The 13907-nt window shown below is 33.7% G+C and overlaps 2 protein-coding genes across 2 annotated transcripts; one reads left to right on the top strand and one right to left on the bottom strand.

The window, feature by feature from the left end:
* Nucleotides 1–450: 450 nt before the first annotated feature.
* On the bottom strand, nt 451–6167 carry LOC143449559 (membrane progestin receptor alpha-like). The gene is made up of 9 exons (XM_076949812.1): nt 5571–6167; nt 5188–5443; nt 4936–5041; nt 4692–4789; nt 3875–3991; nt 2736–2906; nt 2368–2504; nt 2171–2280; nt 451–2053 (listed from the first exon to the last, which is right to left on the bottom strand). The coding sequence occupies exons 1-9, from the start codon at nt 5707–5709 to the stop codon at nt 1868–1870; spliced, it is 1320 nt and encodes a 439-aa protein (XP_076805927.1). The 5' UTR covers nt 5710–6167; the 3' UTR covers nt 451–1867.
* Nucleotides 6168–8456: 2289 nt separating this feature from the next.
* Nucleotides 8457–13815, top strand: LOC143449346 (membrane progestin receptor beta-like). The gene is made up of 8 exons (XM_076949501.1): nt 8457–8676; nt 8939–9044; nt 9166–9263; nt 10464–10580; nt 11343–11513; nt 11688–11821; nt 12276–12391; nt 12755–13815. The coding sequence occupies exons 1-8, from the start codon at nt 8540–8542 to the stop codon at nt 12914–12916; spliced, it is 1041 nt and encodes a 346-aa protein (XP_076805616.1). The 5' UTR covers nt 8457–8539; the 3' UTR covers nt 12917–13815.
* The last annotated feature ends 92 nt before the right edge of the window (nt 13816–13907 follow it).

The following is a 13907-nucleotide window of genomic DNA, read 5'->3' as shown; positions in this document are numbered from 1 at the left end:
AATACGCAATAAGCTGAAAGGGCTTGTATAATCTTGCATTGATGCAGCTGTTGTTCTAATACTGTGTTATGCATGAATATTTGTCTAATAATAAATGCACATTAATTGTCAGACCTGAAAACAGCAGCCATGAATGTTAAGCTAATACGACACATGTAATTCAGCATGTTATTGCCGTTGGGAATTAATCCTATTTCTTTCAATGTATCATTTTGGACCCATGCATAACAAGCTTGCCAAATAGCATTGCAAAAGTGTCTAAATAATCCAGATAATAAAAGGCAGTCAAACGTTTTGTTGGAACTTTGTTAAACTATGTTGTAGAGTGTAGACTACTTACATAACTAGGGTTGCAGGCGCAATATGAAAAAGTTAATTATAACACAAACTTTTAAGAAAATCAGTGAAATTTTAAGATTTGAAACGGGCAAATGAAACATAGGAAATAAATGTCATGCAAACCTTTCCATTTTTCTCAATGTTCAGCAATTTCGATTATCAGTATAAGAGTAACTAAATCAACACCATATATACACAAAAAATATGAATTTGTACGTAAACCAGTAAAAATATACGCTGCTAAAAAGAAATTGGTACGATTCTACTGTGTGCTTCTATGAAGTGCATTGAATTTGCATTGAGAAATAAAAATATTTCTACGTTATGTCATACTAAAAAAATTTTGGTGCATAATGTTATTATGAAAAACAGTTATTACAACAGAAACAATTGTAAATGTACACAATTTGATTGAAAAGATTAATAACAAACTAAAATGAATTTACACAAACTTTGTACAAATAACGCAATTTTTTCCCATGAATCAAAATCTTCTAGTTTTAAGTGTAACCTTGTTTTCACTTTTCATACAGAAGAATGTTTTCATGTATTGGAAACAATGAGTGAAGTTAGTTGCAAAAACAGCCAAGATGACATTGCTACTTAACAGCCTATTCAAATTTATTCCAATACATTTACCATAAAGTATAAGTCGTTGCATTGATGCTATAATGCAATAATAATAATCCTGAGAAAAAAATCCAAACATAAATGTTACACAAAGCAAAATTGTTATTGTTAATAATTACTGATGTACCAAATTTTTACTAAAACGGACGTAAAAGTGAAGCTTAAGCCTAAACAGTAAAGCATAAAAACATTACAAGAAACAACAAAGTTTGAAAGGCAGTATGCGCCTGGCAATATAGCAAAGTACTTTTTATGCAAGGTGGTTTTTTAGAATATACTTTTGTGTAATCGCAAAAGTTTTAAAAATTACTTTCCGAAGTTATCAAAATAAGAGTTGAAACTATTCAATTGCTTGTACATAGAACTAGTTTTAATCGGACGGCTTCAAGCGGTCTTCTCAGCATATGTGCTTGTGTACCTGAAGTAATCAAATAAAAAAATAGAACTACTAAGTAAAGTAAACACAGTTGCATAAAATATTTAAAACTACTTGGAACATTGGACACCATAACATCTTCACAAGCAAAAATATGTACTGTAACATACACCGTTAAAATAAACCAAAAAAGCAAGTGCAACTAAAACAAAGTATTAAAACTTCACATTGTAGTTAGCTAATGAGCGTTACTGTATGGAAGGCATTGACAGACACAAGTTTTGGTTTGTACCCAAATACGGATGTAACATAATTTACACAAATCTCCTGAGCAGTGGAAGGCATCAGTGAATATAGGCATAGAACAAAGTAAAACATAACACAAGCAAGCAATATAAGCTATCAACAATGTTAAATGAAGTGTCCATTTCATATGAAATCTTTGCAAGGTGAAAATAGATAATGGTTGAAGAATGGGGTCAAGTGTCTGAGGCAGTGGGGATGATATCGGGATTGCAAAAATCATTGCTCTTTCTTCATCTCATTGTTGTTTGGATCTTGATTTTCTTCAGTGATTTTTGCGCAGCAACATCCCAAACTGCTGTTAGTTGCCTTGACAACGGTAGCCATGTAAATGCCAACTAGCAAGCAGTATACACACAATATCCCGTAGCAGAATAAAACTGTGTGGAAGTCAGGATGACCTTCCTAAAAAAAAATTCAATTAAAAAAAAAATGTTTAGCAGTGAAATAACATGCACGTTGCACAGTCATAAACAACAGCAGCACAGTATGCTTCATATTGAAATATCACCACACTTATACCTGGCTGCTTAATAATGACCACCTGCTGCTGGTTATATCCATGTGTACTGCATGTATGTTGAAGTAACAGGCAAGAGCACCAAATATATGGAAGATTTGGTGAGAATGGCCTGCGGTAGGAAAAAAATCAATATGAATTTGCTATCACAGCCCAATAATTGAACATTAACAACAAATCATACATTTCGAAAACTCACCAATGACATCAAACTTTCCAGGAAATAGTCTCTGTGGAAAATCACTGGTGTACCACAGCGGAGCTAAAACCAGAAACAAAAACTGGAGTGCATGATATGTTATGGCTGGGTCTTCATCATGCCACAATACATACATCCTGTACACAAACAAGCATTAAATACAAAACCACACTGCAGACGCATTGGACTAGTGGATCTGTTCACGTAAACAACCATAATTTCTTGAGTTGAAGTTGTTTCCTGCTGGTGGAGAAATTTACATAATACATAGCTATTCTTAGGTTTAACCATATAATTATTTGCATCATCTGTAAGTGAAGTTAGTTTTTTGATCCATGATGTTACAAATAGCAGGTTGTAACACAAACCTGTGGCCCACTGGCAGCATGCCATATAGGTAACCTAACGCATTTGACCACAATTTATAACGCCTTGCATGACAAATCGATACGAGCTTCTTTCCGGTTTGTGAAATGGAACAACAAAGAAATCCAAGAAAGCAGTTGACCAACAACATCTTCAGATTGATTGGACCAAACCTGTCAGCAACAAATATAGAATACAAATAAAAACATAAACTTTCAAAAACTCTTCTGAAAAAAAAAAGTTTTTGATCCAATACTGGTAGTTTCTTACTTTTCTGTGATGACTAAATGGTCACAATTCACTTGTATGTTTTGTTTACTCTGTGGCTCAGTCAAATTCTTTTATAAGCCAGTGACTCTTATCAAAAGAATGTGCACACTGAAGCAAAAATGAATGTCTATTGTGCTTTCTTAACTACAATGGGTACATGGTTTCATATCGTATAACAAAGCAAAAAATTGCCTCTGGTCACGTCACAAAACATGTGCCAGTAAAAGTTTTTGGGTATTTGCATTTACATATTCCTAAACAAAAGCATACCGGAAAGCTTGCACAAAACATCATAATGGCCGTCAGGGTAACAAGTGGTAAGCTTGAAAATAACATATTAAACTAAATGCTATTAAAGGTATATTGCTTTTAAGCAAACGAAATACCCATCATGTACAATTGTACATCTATGTACAGTACTGTATCTCCTGAACTGTTAGTACAGTTGCTAATTGCTTAGGTAGCTTATGTGTGGTCATATGTAGTCATAGGAAAAAAGACTTCCCCAGCAGCACAGACAAATATTCTTTAAATGACCAATCTCATATACTTTCGGAAGGCATTTGTTATTAAGCTCTTGTGATATGACTAATAAGACAGATATGATGGTCGTCATACGAAAATACAGTAATGCAATGCCTTGTTGAAACAAATTTCAAACTTATGTGAAGCCTTTCATTTATAACTCCAGATTGATGTAAAATTAGCTATATGTCAAGCTTTGCTAAACATGGAAAGAAGGTAGAAACATAAGCTAGCAATCTGACTCTGAGAAATGTGGTTTGAGAGTCAGCGCTCACTTTACTGTATAATCCCATTGCATTAAACAACTTTAAATGCATCATTCCATTTCATGACAGGTGGAACTTACATGTTGTAGTAAGACAGTTCAGAACATGCAAAAAAATGAGCCACAGTTGATGAAAATGCAAAAGTTGTAATACCAAAATAGTCCAACATAAACCAACAGCTGTGATGATAAGTGGATCTGAAACAACAGTGCAAGAATAAGTCACAACATTACACGAATGTAAAACTATGCATGACATGTCTCCTAACTAACTAGAATCTATAGAAAAACACACAGAACTGCTTTTTATAAATTGCTTTTAACAAAAATCACTGGTGTTTGCAAGAATTACATAAAAAAGGTATTTCAAGCTTGTGGCCACAGAAAAATTAAAACTTTTTTACACCTAAGCTCATGTAAAAGTTACATATGCATCTTGGTGTAAGTGCCTTTGGAAAATTGCCCCTGGGTGTTAAATAGCAATTGAGAAAAAAGTACGTCATCTTAATACTGCGGTTGGTGCAGCACTTATGTTGTACCAAAAAGTACACAGAACTCTGAAAATTAATTTATTCATTTGCAATACAGCCATTTGTGAAAATGTAGCAATGGTCATGGCAGAGAAATAAATTCACTAAAATCATCTCACCATAGCAATATGAAAAAATTAAAAACATTCTTTGCTGAAGTTTTTCTCAAAATAAATTGATTAATATATAAACTTACAAAGCCGTTTTAGTAAGCTATGACAAGCTTGTCACAAAACCTTTGTAAACAAGATGATAATTTCACAGCACAGGAGGACAAAAGCCGCAAGTTGCACGGCAATCAATAAACTCAATGAACTTTAAAAGTAAATACAAAATCAGTTTTTTTCAAATAACGTTATGTTATATACCTGCTGTGAAAAGCATGTGCAAGCGCGCTGCACATTGTCAGTATGATGGATGCAAACGTGACTGAAAACAATGGCCAGTTGTCCATCAAATCAAGTGTCTGAAATTTAAAAAATATTAAATTAGGTTTAATTTTTTAAGATATAAGCTAAATGGTTTGAAACTAACCTAAAACCATCATCTCAGAACACACATTAACACTAATATAATAATGTTATTTCACTCTGGTAACTGGCAAAATTATACCTGTGAAAAGGTGAACCACAAGTACATAAAGTACAATGAAGGTAGAAGGTGGGTCCAAACATTGAACAATTCATTATTCGGAATCCAAAGTACTTTTAAGTAATACCTTTGAAAGACTTTAGCAAATTTAATCTTGCACTTTACTGCAACTAATGTCATAATTCACAAGCATGAATTGACAATTTTAAAAAGATTACAATAAATTTGTCATGTTAAGAGTAAAATGAGTGAGTTGAGTACATGATAACAGACCTCCAGGGCATATAAGGCAAAACATATCCCTTCAGAATGTATGGCTCTACACAGCATCTAGGAACTTGAGTGCAGTCGATACTTAAAGCATGATAGTAGTCATTAGGGTCACAGGTGGTTATACGTGATGCATTTTCATCTGCAAGGTTTGCAGCATTTCCAAAGATGGACAAATGCACGTACGTACTAAAGGCACTAAACCTATTCACGATGAAATCTAATGAACTTGTGACAGTCGGATTGGCATTTTTGTCATCTGTAATTGATAAACATAAAGATGATATTATCTTACTAATTATGTTTTTTTTTTTATAAATTTATACTGAACATACCAGAGATTCTGACACTATTATCACACACAAATTAAATCGAAGTCTAATTACCTTGTCGTTTGGGAGAAAACTTGTCAATTTTAGAAGTAAGGTATGAGATTATATTAACAGGTGGCACAATCGCTAAGATGTCTTGTATGCTTCTGGACCTTGGCAAATACTGACGAAAGCTGTAGCCAGGATCAGCCATTATCGGACAAATAATTTTTAATTGCAATTGATATACGATCAGTTAAAATTACATCATCACATGCTCAAATCGACAGCCTACTGAACACAAATAAATACATACACGCAAGTAAGAATCTATTCTTCCCACCACGAACGACAAAGACGAATAGGCTTGCAAAATTAATGCTCAATATATTTCGTATTTTTACTAATTCTAAACTACAAAGTTTGTTCTGCTAACATTGCTTTTAACCGTCACTAAGCTATCTAATTGCTCAATTAAAATAACACTGCAGTTCAAACGCTTAACGTAAAAGCAGCCGCCCTACCGGAAAATGACAATAATTCATCATCGGATGCGATCGTGTATTTTAAGTGGTTACAACATTATGAACACAACGTGGATCTATTAAAAACGCAAAATCTGAAGTTATCTTTCGTTAAAAAGTGTAATTTGATAACCTTGTATTACACTGAGTAGGCACGAGCACCCAAAAGTCAACCACACTCCACACACCAACACAACAAACAATTTCTTGAATAGCGAGAGGTGTGGCCCGGCAACGAGTGCACATCAGGTCGAGCGCCTTGGAGCGTTTCAAGGATTTTACAAGCGGATGTTTACTTATTTGAATGCGTGACGCGCGCGTGCGTAATCACGTACGTTTATTTTACACGCAGAATGTTGGGCTGAGAATTTGACCGATTTTTTGGCCGTTAGATGGATAACAATTAGCTCTCGTAATCGTTAATTGTCAGGTTACATTGTTAATTGTTATTTATTATTGCTATATTAAATAAAGTACTATTTATTCTTAAGAATCGGGATGAAAGTTGTTGTATTAACAAGTATGTCATAATAGTCAAGAAAGTTTATAGTGGAACAAAAGTGTTCAAGCCTTAAAACCATTGACACTAACATAGCAGCGCTTTTTCGTGGGTCTATGGATTACCAATTGGGGTCTACAGTTTTGTCCCAAACTTTCTGCATGTACGTATTTTTTCGGCTAATAGCTAGCAGATATCTGATTAATCACTACCCACAAATCCTTTCAGTTCTATTTAAATCCTATAGTATAACCAATACGGTTTTTTATTTTGTATTAAACGACGCAATTCACATAATAAATGTTGACGAATTTCATTATTTGAACCTTCTGCATTCGGTCATTCCCCGTTTTGGAAGACGCCAAAAGCACAAGCGAAAATGTCATTACGCTGAATACTAGAAATACATATTGTTTAGCTGTTATTGGTCCGCAACTGAGGCTAGCTTGATTTTATTCAAACAAACATGTGCCAAAGCACAGGCATAAGTTGACTTGAAGAGGTAGGTGTCTTTTAAGAGTGTCGTGTGTTTCTTGGTTTAAACGACCGCTGTTACAGTGTTACGAAGTACGAACTGTGTAAAAAGAAGGAGCACAACGACTTTTTTCGGCAAGATAACGTGGTGCCCTGCCGCTTACTAGCGGACAGAATAGCGAACACTACAACGCAATTGGAAGATTATATTAGAGAAATGATTCTGAGAAAAATTCTGTTGTGCAGTACATTGCTTTGAATGCAACATTGCAACAGTCTAGAGAGCAATTTCGTTCTTTAAGCCAATAGAATATGATATATAAGTACTTATTCATTTGGCTTTAACCTTTGATTCAGATGCGTTTTTTTAATCTGAGGTAGGTATGTTTGTAAGCTGAGAAAGCTAAAAGTCGCTTTGATGTAAATAAGTTTTTATTGTTGTGATACAAGTTAAGCCAAGTCATTTTAATTACACTTCCCCAAGTCAAATCAATCATGTTTGACAGGTCAAGTCCAAGTCTTAAAGCATACCTTCATACAAACGTCACAAATTTTGATTATCCTATTGTTATATGTTATGCATTTATGATTCCTTTGTGCATTCAGTGGAATATTATATGTTGCAATATGCTTTTTAAACAAAGTATTTTACAAAAAAAAAACGGATTTTATTTTGATTTTAACTGTGACTCAAGTCAAATCAATCGAAATTTCCTGATTAGCACAAAATGGGTCTTTTAAACCTTAGAAAAGTGTACAACACGACCTGAGTTGAGTTGAGTCAATGGCTTGGGTCTTTCCATCTCTGCTTAAGCAAGACAGCAAACCTGTGTAGTATATTCCTGTATTCTGTACAAGACAGGATTATAACTAAATATTATGTTTGAAAGCATTTTTTCCAAATCGGTGGTAATTGTGTGTTAAGGACAGTTTATAAGCTTCAAGCTCAATGATGTGGACGAACATGAGTAGATCTGTTAAGTGAATTCTTCTTTGTAGAGTTTGTTACAACCCCAAACTGCCAGCTTTTTGGAAGTGGCATTGAGGTTTCTTTAATCATGTTAATACATAACACTCAGTGAATCCTATGCCATCTTGTTTATTTGGTATAAGCTCACTTGGGTCATAAAAAACAACATTTCATATTTCTTTGATACTTCACAGAACTTGTTAGGAAACCTAGATGGAGTTAAAGAGATCATGCAATTGCCACAAAATATAGTGTGGCAGCTACGTTTCTAAAATATTTGAAAGATTATCTTTTTAAAAAGATTTATAACCCTGTAATAACGTCTTCTACCCCCAACATTTTATCAAACAAACCGCCATATTTTCTATTCTGGCAGATAATATAGATGTTTTGCCTATATATAATCTGAATTTGTCCGTAGTTTTTAATGTTACTAGCAACTCCATGTTACCTTTGTCAAGAAAGGTATGTTTATATGTTTAAATTTTAGATGCAAGACAGCTGCTAAGCACTGGAAAGCTTCTACTGTGACTATGATAACTATAACTTATATGAATTAGGAAATGCTTTTGTATCCATGGAGTCCTCACAGGAATGCACTATTGATCCTGATGACTATTTCCATACACTTAAAGTTAATCAAACTCAAGTACCTAAATGTACTATAAAGAAAAATGTGCTTATAGGTTATGTTCTCCCTAACATGCCAAGAAGGTAACATGTCATAATTATGGATTTACTGTAACAACTATATATTTATCCGAGAAATGCGAGTTATTTTCGACTACTTTTAACAGAAATCATGCTTACAGCTCACCACAAACTTCCTTCAATTTTAAGCCTTGTATAAATTTTATAATGTTGTAGTTTTTTTGCAATAATAATAAATTAGACAAGTTATAATAGAGGATTATAGCTGCTATACAATAACAGTTTTATCAGTATTTATAACAATACATATTTTTTTGCTTGTTAGGTACTACTGGAAAGTGCTGTGGATTCCATGCAATGAAACACTCAATGTCTGGACACATCTTGTTGCACTGATTTATTACATGAGGATGCTTTACCTATATAATGATGTATGGGCAAACGCAATTATCATAATATTTATATAAATTAGCAAACAGTTTACACATTATTTAGTCACATATGATAGAAAATTATAAAAATAAGCTCTATAAAGCATTTAATATATTTTAGTCCTTAGATCTTTTTGTGCAATGGCCTCTTCTCATCAGTCTCTTGAGTTCCATGTCCGTTGCTACTTGCAGTTGTTTTGCTCACACTTTTCACAGTCGGTGAGTTATTTTTGTGTTGATCTGCTGTGCCAATTGCTTCTTTTTAAAGTACAGGATTGCAAACCAAAATTGGACTAGATATTGAAATTGAATTGAAAAATTTACTTGCAACTTGCTTAATGTCAAACGAAAGAAATAATAACTTGGAATTTTACTGTGGATGTTTGGCCTCTGTTAAACATTTGCACAATTTGATTATGTTTATCCACTGAACAAGTGCGTAGCTACATGTCACACCAGACCAAAGCTACTCCACATTTGATGTAACTCCTACTACTTTTTTATAGGTTTATAATTAAAAAAGGAACAATGAGAAGTTGCGTAGTTAGCAGTTGATTGCAAATTGTGTGCGAATTAACAAACATAAAGTCCTGATTGGCCATGACCAAATTAATTCTACTTTATAAAAGTGGAGCCAACTGAATTAGCAGATTGGCAAAACACCATAAACATATTAAGGTGTTTACTCTACCTAAGAGATTGTACCAATAGCAGGCTTTGGAGGGAGAAAGAAAACAGTCAAGTTCAATGAAGCTAAAAACATTACCATGAAATGTATGGTGTAAATTTCAAATGTTGTCTCTGGACATGTTTCGTCCTTGATCACATCAACCATAGTTTAACTTTAAAGAACTTAAGTTTTAAAGTATGGCTGGATGGAATTTACTTAAGATAGATTGGATTGTTTATTGTTAAAATACTCAGTGAATAAACATCTTACGTTTATGTAGCATCATGTGATAATTGCGTGTTTTCCTTCCTGAAATGAGATTCTTGAAGCGTGCTGTTTTGTGCATATGAGTGTGTCACATTTTGCTAGTGACTAACTTCCGTTGTTTTTGTTGCATCGTTGTTGTGTTGAATTCGACAAGCAATTAATCACTCACATAATAACCCTATCACTTTTACCATGGTTTTTACCACACATGGTACATTTCATGAAATGTATTATTCCAATATTGGCCATCTGTATTTTAAGTGCTTGATATCATTTGTGGATTACTACATAGTACGCCAAACAATTTTCTTAATAGGATGCAAAAGTTAACTGTATATTTAGTAGGATTGTTAAATCCTGAGGTGAAAGAATGAGGAAGTAAAGAAAAAGATAATTAATAATGCAGGATATAGCATTTTTAAACACATTTTTCTTGTAAACGTTATAATTTCAATTTAATTTTATGTAATTGTAAATTTCAGTTCAACATTCGACCACTGCTGCTGGATGATGCTGGATTTCTTTGGAATTATATCATACTCATTTTGTTCAACTGTTTCCCACTTTTTTGCATGCTCACAACTTTCACATTATGCAAGGTGATAGTTTATTGGTATTTACATGGCAGCGATAACCTAAAATTTGATGTTTTTGTTTTATAAATTACAATGCACGCATGCAAATATTTAACACAGGTATTGTTTTGATTATTAGGTATAGATTATTGGCATATTGTATACTTGATACAATTTATAAGCATGGGACAAAAACAAAATTACTTAGACTCATCCAATCCAGTAACTGAAATTTTTACTCTGCTGACTCCCGAGTACTTGCATACAAACTTCGGCGAATAAGTGGCGTTATGTAACCCTACTACAATTACGCACTGGTATTAGATTTGGTTAGTGAAGGGTAACCCAACATTGACTGTTGGTAAAAAGACAGAAAGAGCGTGAAAGCATTGTATAATGCTGGAAAACTGCATCTGACAAAACGATTTCTTTCTTCTATGGTAGCACATGGTCATGAAATGACAGCTAATTTTTATTCACATATTTTGGAGTTAAAATAGTTGTCGATGTAGGTATGCTAATCATAACAATACTATGCACGATGCCAAGTACTGTGCTATGCTCAACTAAATCCAACTGTTGGAAATATGCCGATTTTTGGCCGGGTACAAGTCTTTTGATTCCACCAATCCCATCCCATTTTACATTGCTTTTTGATGCCCATGTACTGTATTATGCAGGTTGATATTATTACAACCGTGCTGTTATTACAAATGCTGTTTTTAAACCTTGATTGTGAATTCATGTTATGCTAAAACAATAAACTGTGACATTTGAGTTTTACAGGCTTGGATTCTGGAATATCATAATGTTCACTTTAAACTGCTGCATTGTGTTCACAATGCTATGTGTAAGCAAAATTCCTTATTCTGTAACATCTAAAAGGTATGGAAATTCAATTCGAATCGGAGGTTTAGCATATGGTTACATTTATGGTATCCTGCCGTTGTTGGATAGGTGGGTACAGGGTATATTCATGATATAAAATTAGACTTTTACGTAACTGTAGCCTCGCACATTAGCAGTTAAACAAATCACCCTCAATTGAGTTGGTATGCTACTTTTTAATATCAATTTTTTTCAAATTTGATATATCATAACTATTTTATATGCTTTAACCTTTTCATCAAGGTTTATGACTGTAGGATGGGATAATGATGCAATGAAATACCATATCTTATCATTCGTCTATATGGGACTATCGGCATATATGTATGCGTCCACTATGCCACAAAGTATCAGTCCTGGATCATTTGATATAATCGGTAAAACTGATGATTTCAAAGTTTAGAGATTGCGTTACAGTTTTAAAAATTATTATTTTTGTTGTGGTTTCAATGACTGTGAATGAAACCGATTTTAAGTTTACAACATTCACCAAACGACCTTTGCAAAGTATTGTGTTACGATCGCGATCGTGTTTAAACTGCATGATTACCTTATCTTCCTACACAATATTTTTCATCCTTCCAGGAAGTAATTTAAATTTCTTTCGATAAAAAAACGATACATAAGGGAGTAATTTGAAGGCAAGAGGTTAGAGCTAACGTTTTTGTTGGCATTTAGGTGAATTTTTGCGTTTTTTTGTACGATGCACAACTAAGCATTTTACTTCGCGCTTGTGATTTAAGCTGATGGGTTGGTATCCATTTCACTGTAATTTAATTATGATTGACTAAGCAGTACCGATTTTACATGTGTCCTTGAATCAATTATTAGGTCACAATCATCAGATATTCCATGTATTTTCGGCGTTTGCGATGTACTATGACATAATCGCTGTTCATCTTGACTTAACCTTGCCGGGTGGACCTTGGGCGAGTCTTACGGAACAGGTTTGTTAGGTTACCTGAACGCTATCATGCATTACTTGAAACAGTTCGCGTTGATACGCTGAGTACAGTCATAAGTTTAATAAAAATGCGCTGGTATTTTTACACTTAAATATTTAAAACATGTTTCTTTTAATTATTTCGCTGATATTATAAATGATGCTTATAAAATCAAAAGAATGCTCAAAATAAACATATGACATAATCTTAAACACACCGCATAGCAAGTATTTTGGTTACTACGTTATAATGCGAGTTGTCTGGAAGAATGGTTACTGAGGCACGATCCAATCTCGTCCGATGAATAGCCCTATAGTCTGTTGCAAGGCTATAAATGATTTATAACAAAGCCTTTTGTTATCACAGGATGATCATCCAACACTTGTCACCGTCTCCATATGTGGTTTGATCGTTGTCACTTGGTGCCTATTGACCGCAGCGTACGTGGCTAAACACATTGAGAAGAGCATACAAGCCCATGGCGAGGTTTCTTGTAATGGCTTCTCAGAGAATGTCAAGCAAAGTTAATGGTTGTCCATTTATTTTTAGTCTAACTTTACAATGCGCGAAGATTATTTGCGGAGTTGTACTTGTAAGCACTTATTGTTCATCCGTTTACCTCCATTTAGAATTTAGAATGTTTTTTTCATAGCACTAACTTTTAAACATTCTTCATAACAAAAAACGATTTTATTATTTTTATATCATAGCAACCTGTTAGATATATTATTTAGAGCAAGGCCTTTTAAACTTTTTTAACCGCAACTGCCCACTTAACCTTTCTTTAAACTTGCACATTCTGATGTAGACCAAAAACGTTTTGACCAAATGATTTGAACTACAAAGACAGATAGATAGATGTATTGTCAGTAGTTTGCGAACACAATAATACATTTTTACACACATATAGAATGAAAGTTGAAGTAATTCACTTTTTGTTATTGTCCTATGCTATAATTTCAATTGTATCGAATCAGATGTAGTTTTAATTTGCTAAAACGTTTGTAATCTGCTTGCTCAGGTGTTGGTACTACAACCACATTAATTTTGTATGCTACGTATATGCAGGGGCAGACAACCAATTAAGGTTCATGTAGCTTGTAGCATGCTGTACATTTAGCAGTATTTTAACAATACTTTATACAATGCTATTTTTATACAAGTTGAAACTTGGAAGTGTTTTGTTTTAACTTGTGGTTTTGTTAAATCTTGCCCTTGCACCTCATCACGGTCGCAGTGTTTGTTTTGCTTTATTTTTTAAAACTTACGTTGTAGCCTATAGTTTACGATATAATTGAGCTATGAGATGAAAAAGTTTAAGGCAGTTTGCACCTCGTTTTTGCACAATATTCCGGTTTTTGTTTCTGTGTGTACCATTAGTGTCGAACATTTGTTTACGTTATAAAGGTTTCAAGAGTCTGCATTAATTTTTGTGTTTCATAGTTAATCAATTTACAAACAGCCCTACAACATTTAGTTGGTATTATAAAACAACCCAAGAGCGGGATAGTAAACAAAT

The sequence above is a fragment of the Clavelina lepadiformis genome, chromosome 3, assembly GCF_947623445.1.
Source record: "Clavelina lepadiformis chromosome 3, kaClaLepa1.1, whole genome shotgun sequence".
Taxonomy (NCBI): domain Eukaryota; kingdom Metazoa; phylum Chordata; class Ascidiacea; order Aplousobranchia; family Clavelinidae; genus Clavelina; species Clavelina lepadiformis.
The sequence above is the reverse complement of the archived record's forward strand: the minus strand, read 5'-3'. Positions and strand labels throughout refer to the sequence as shown.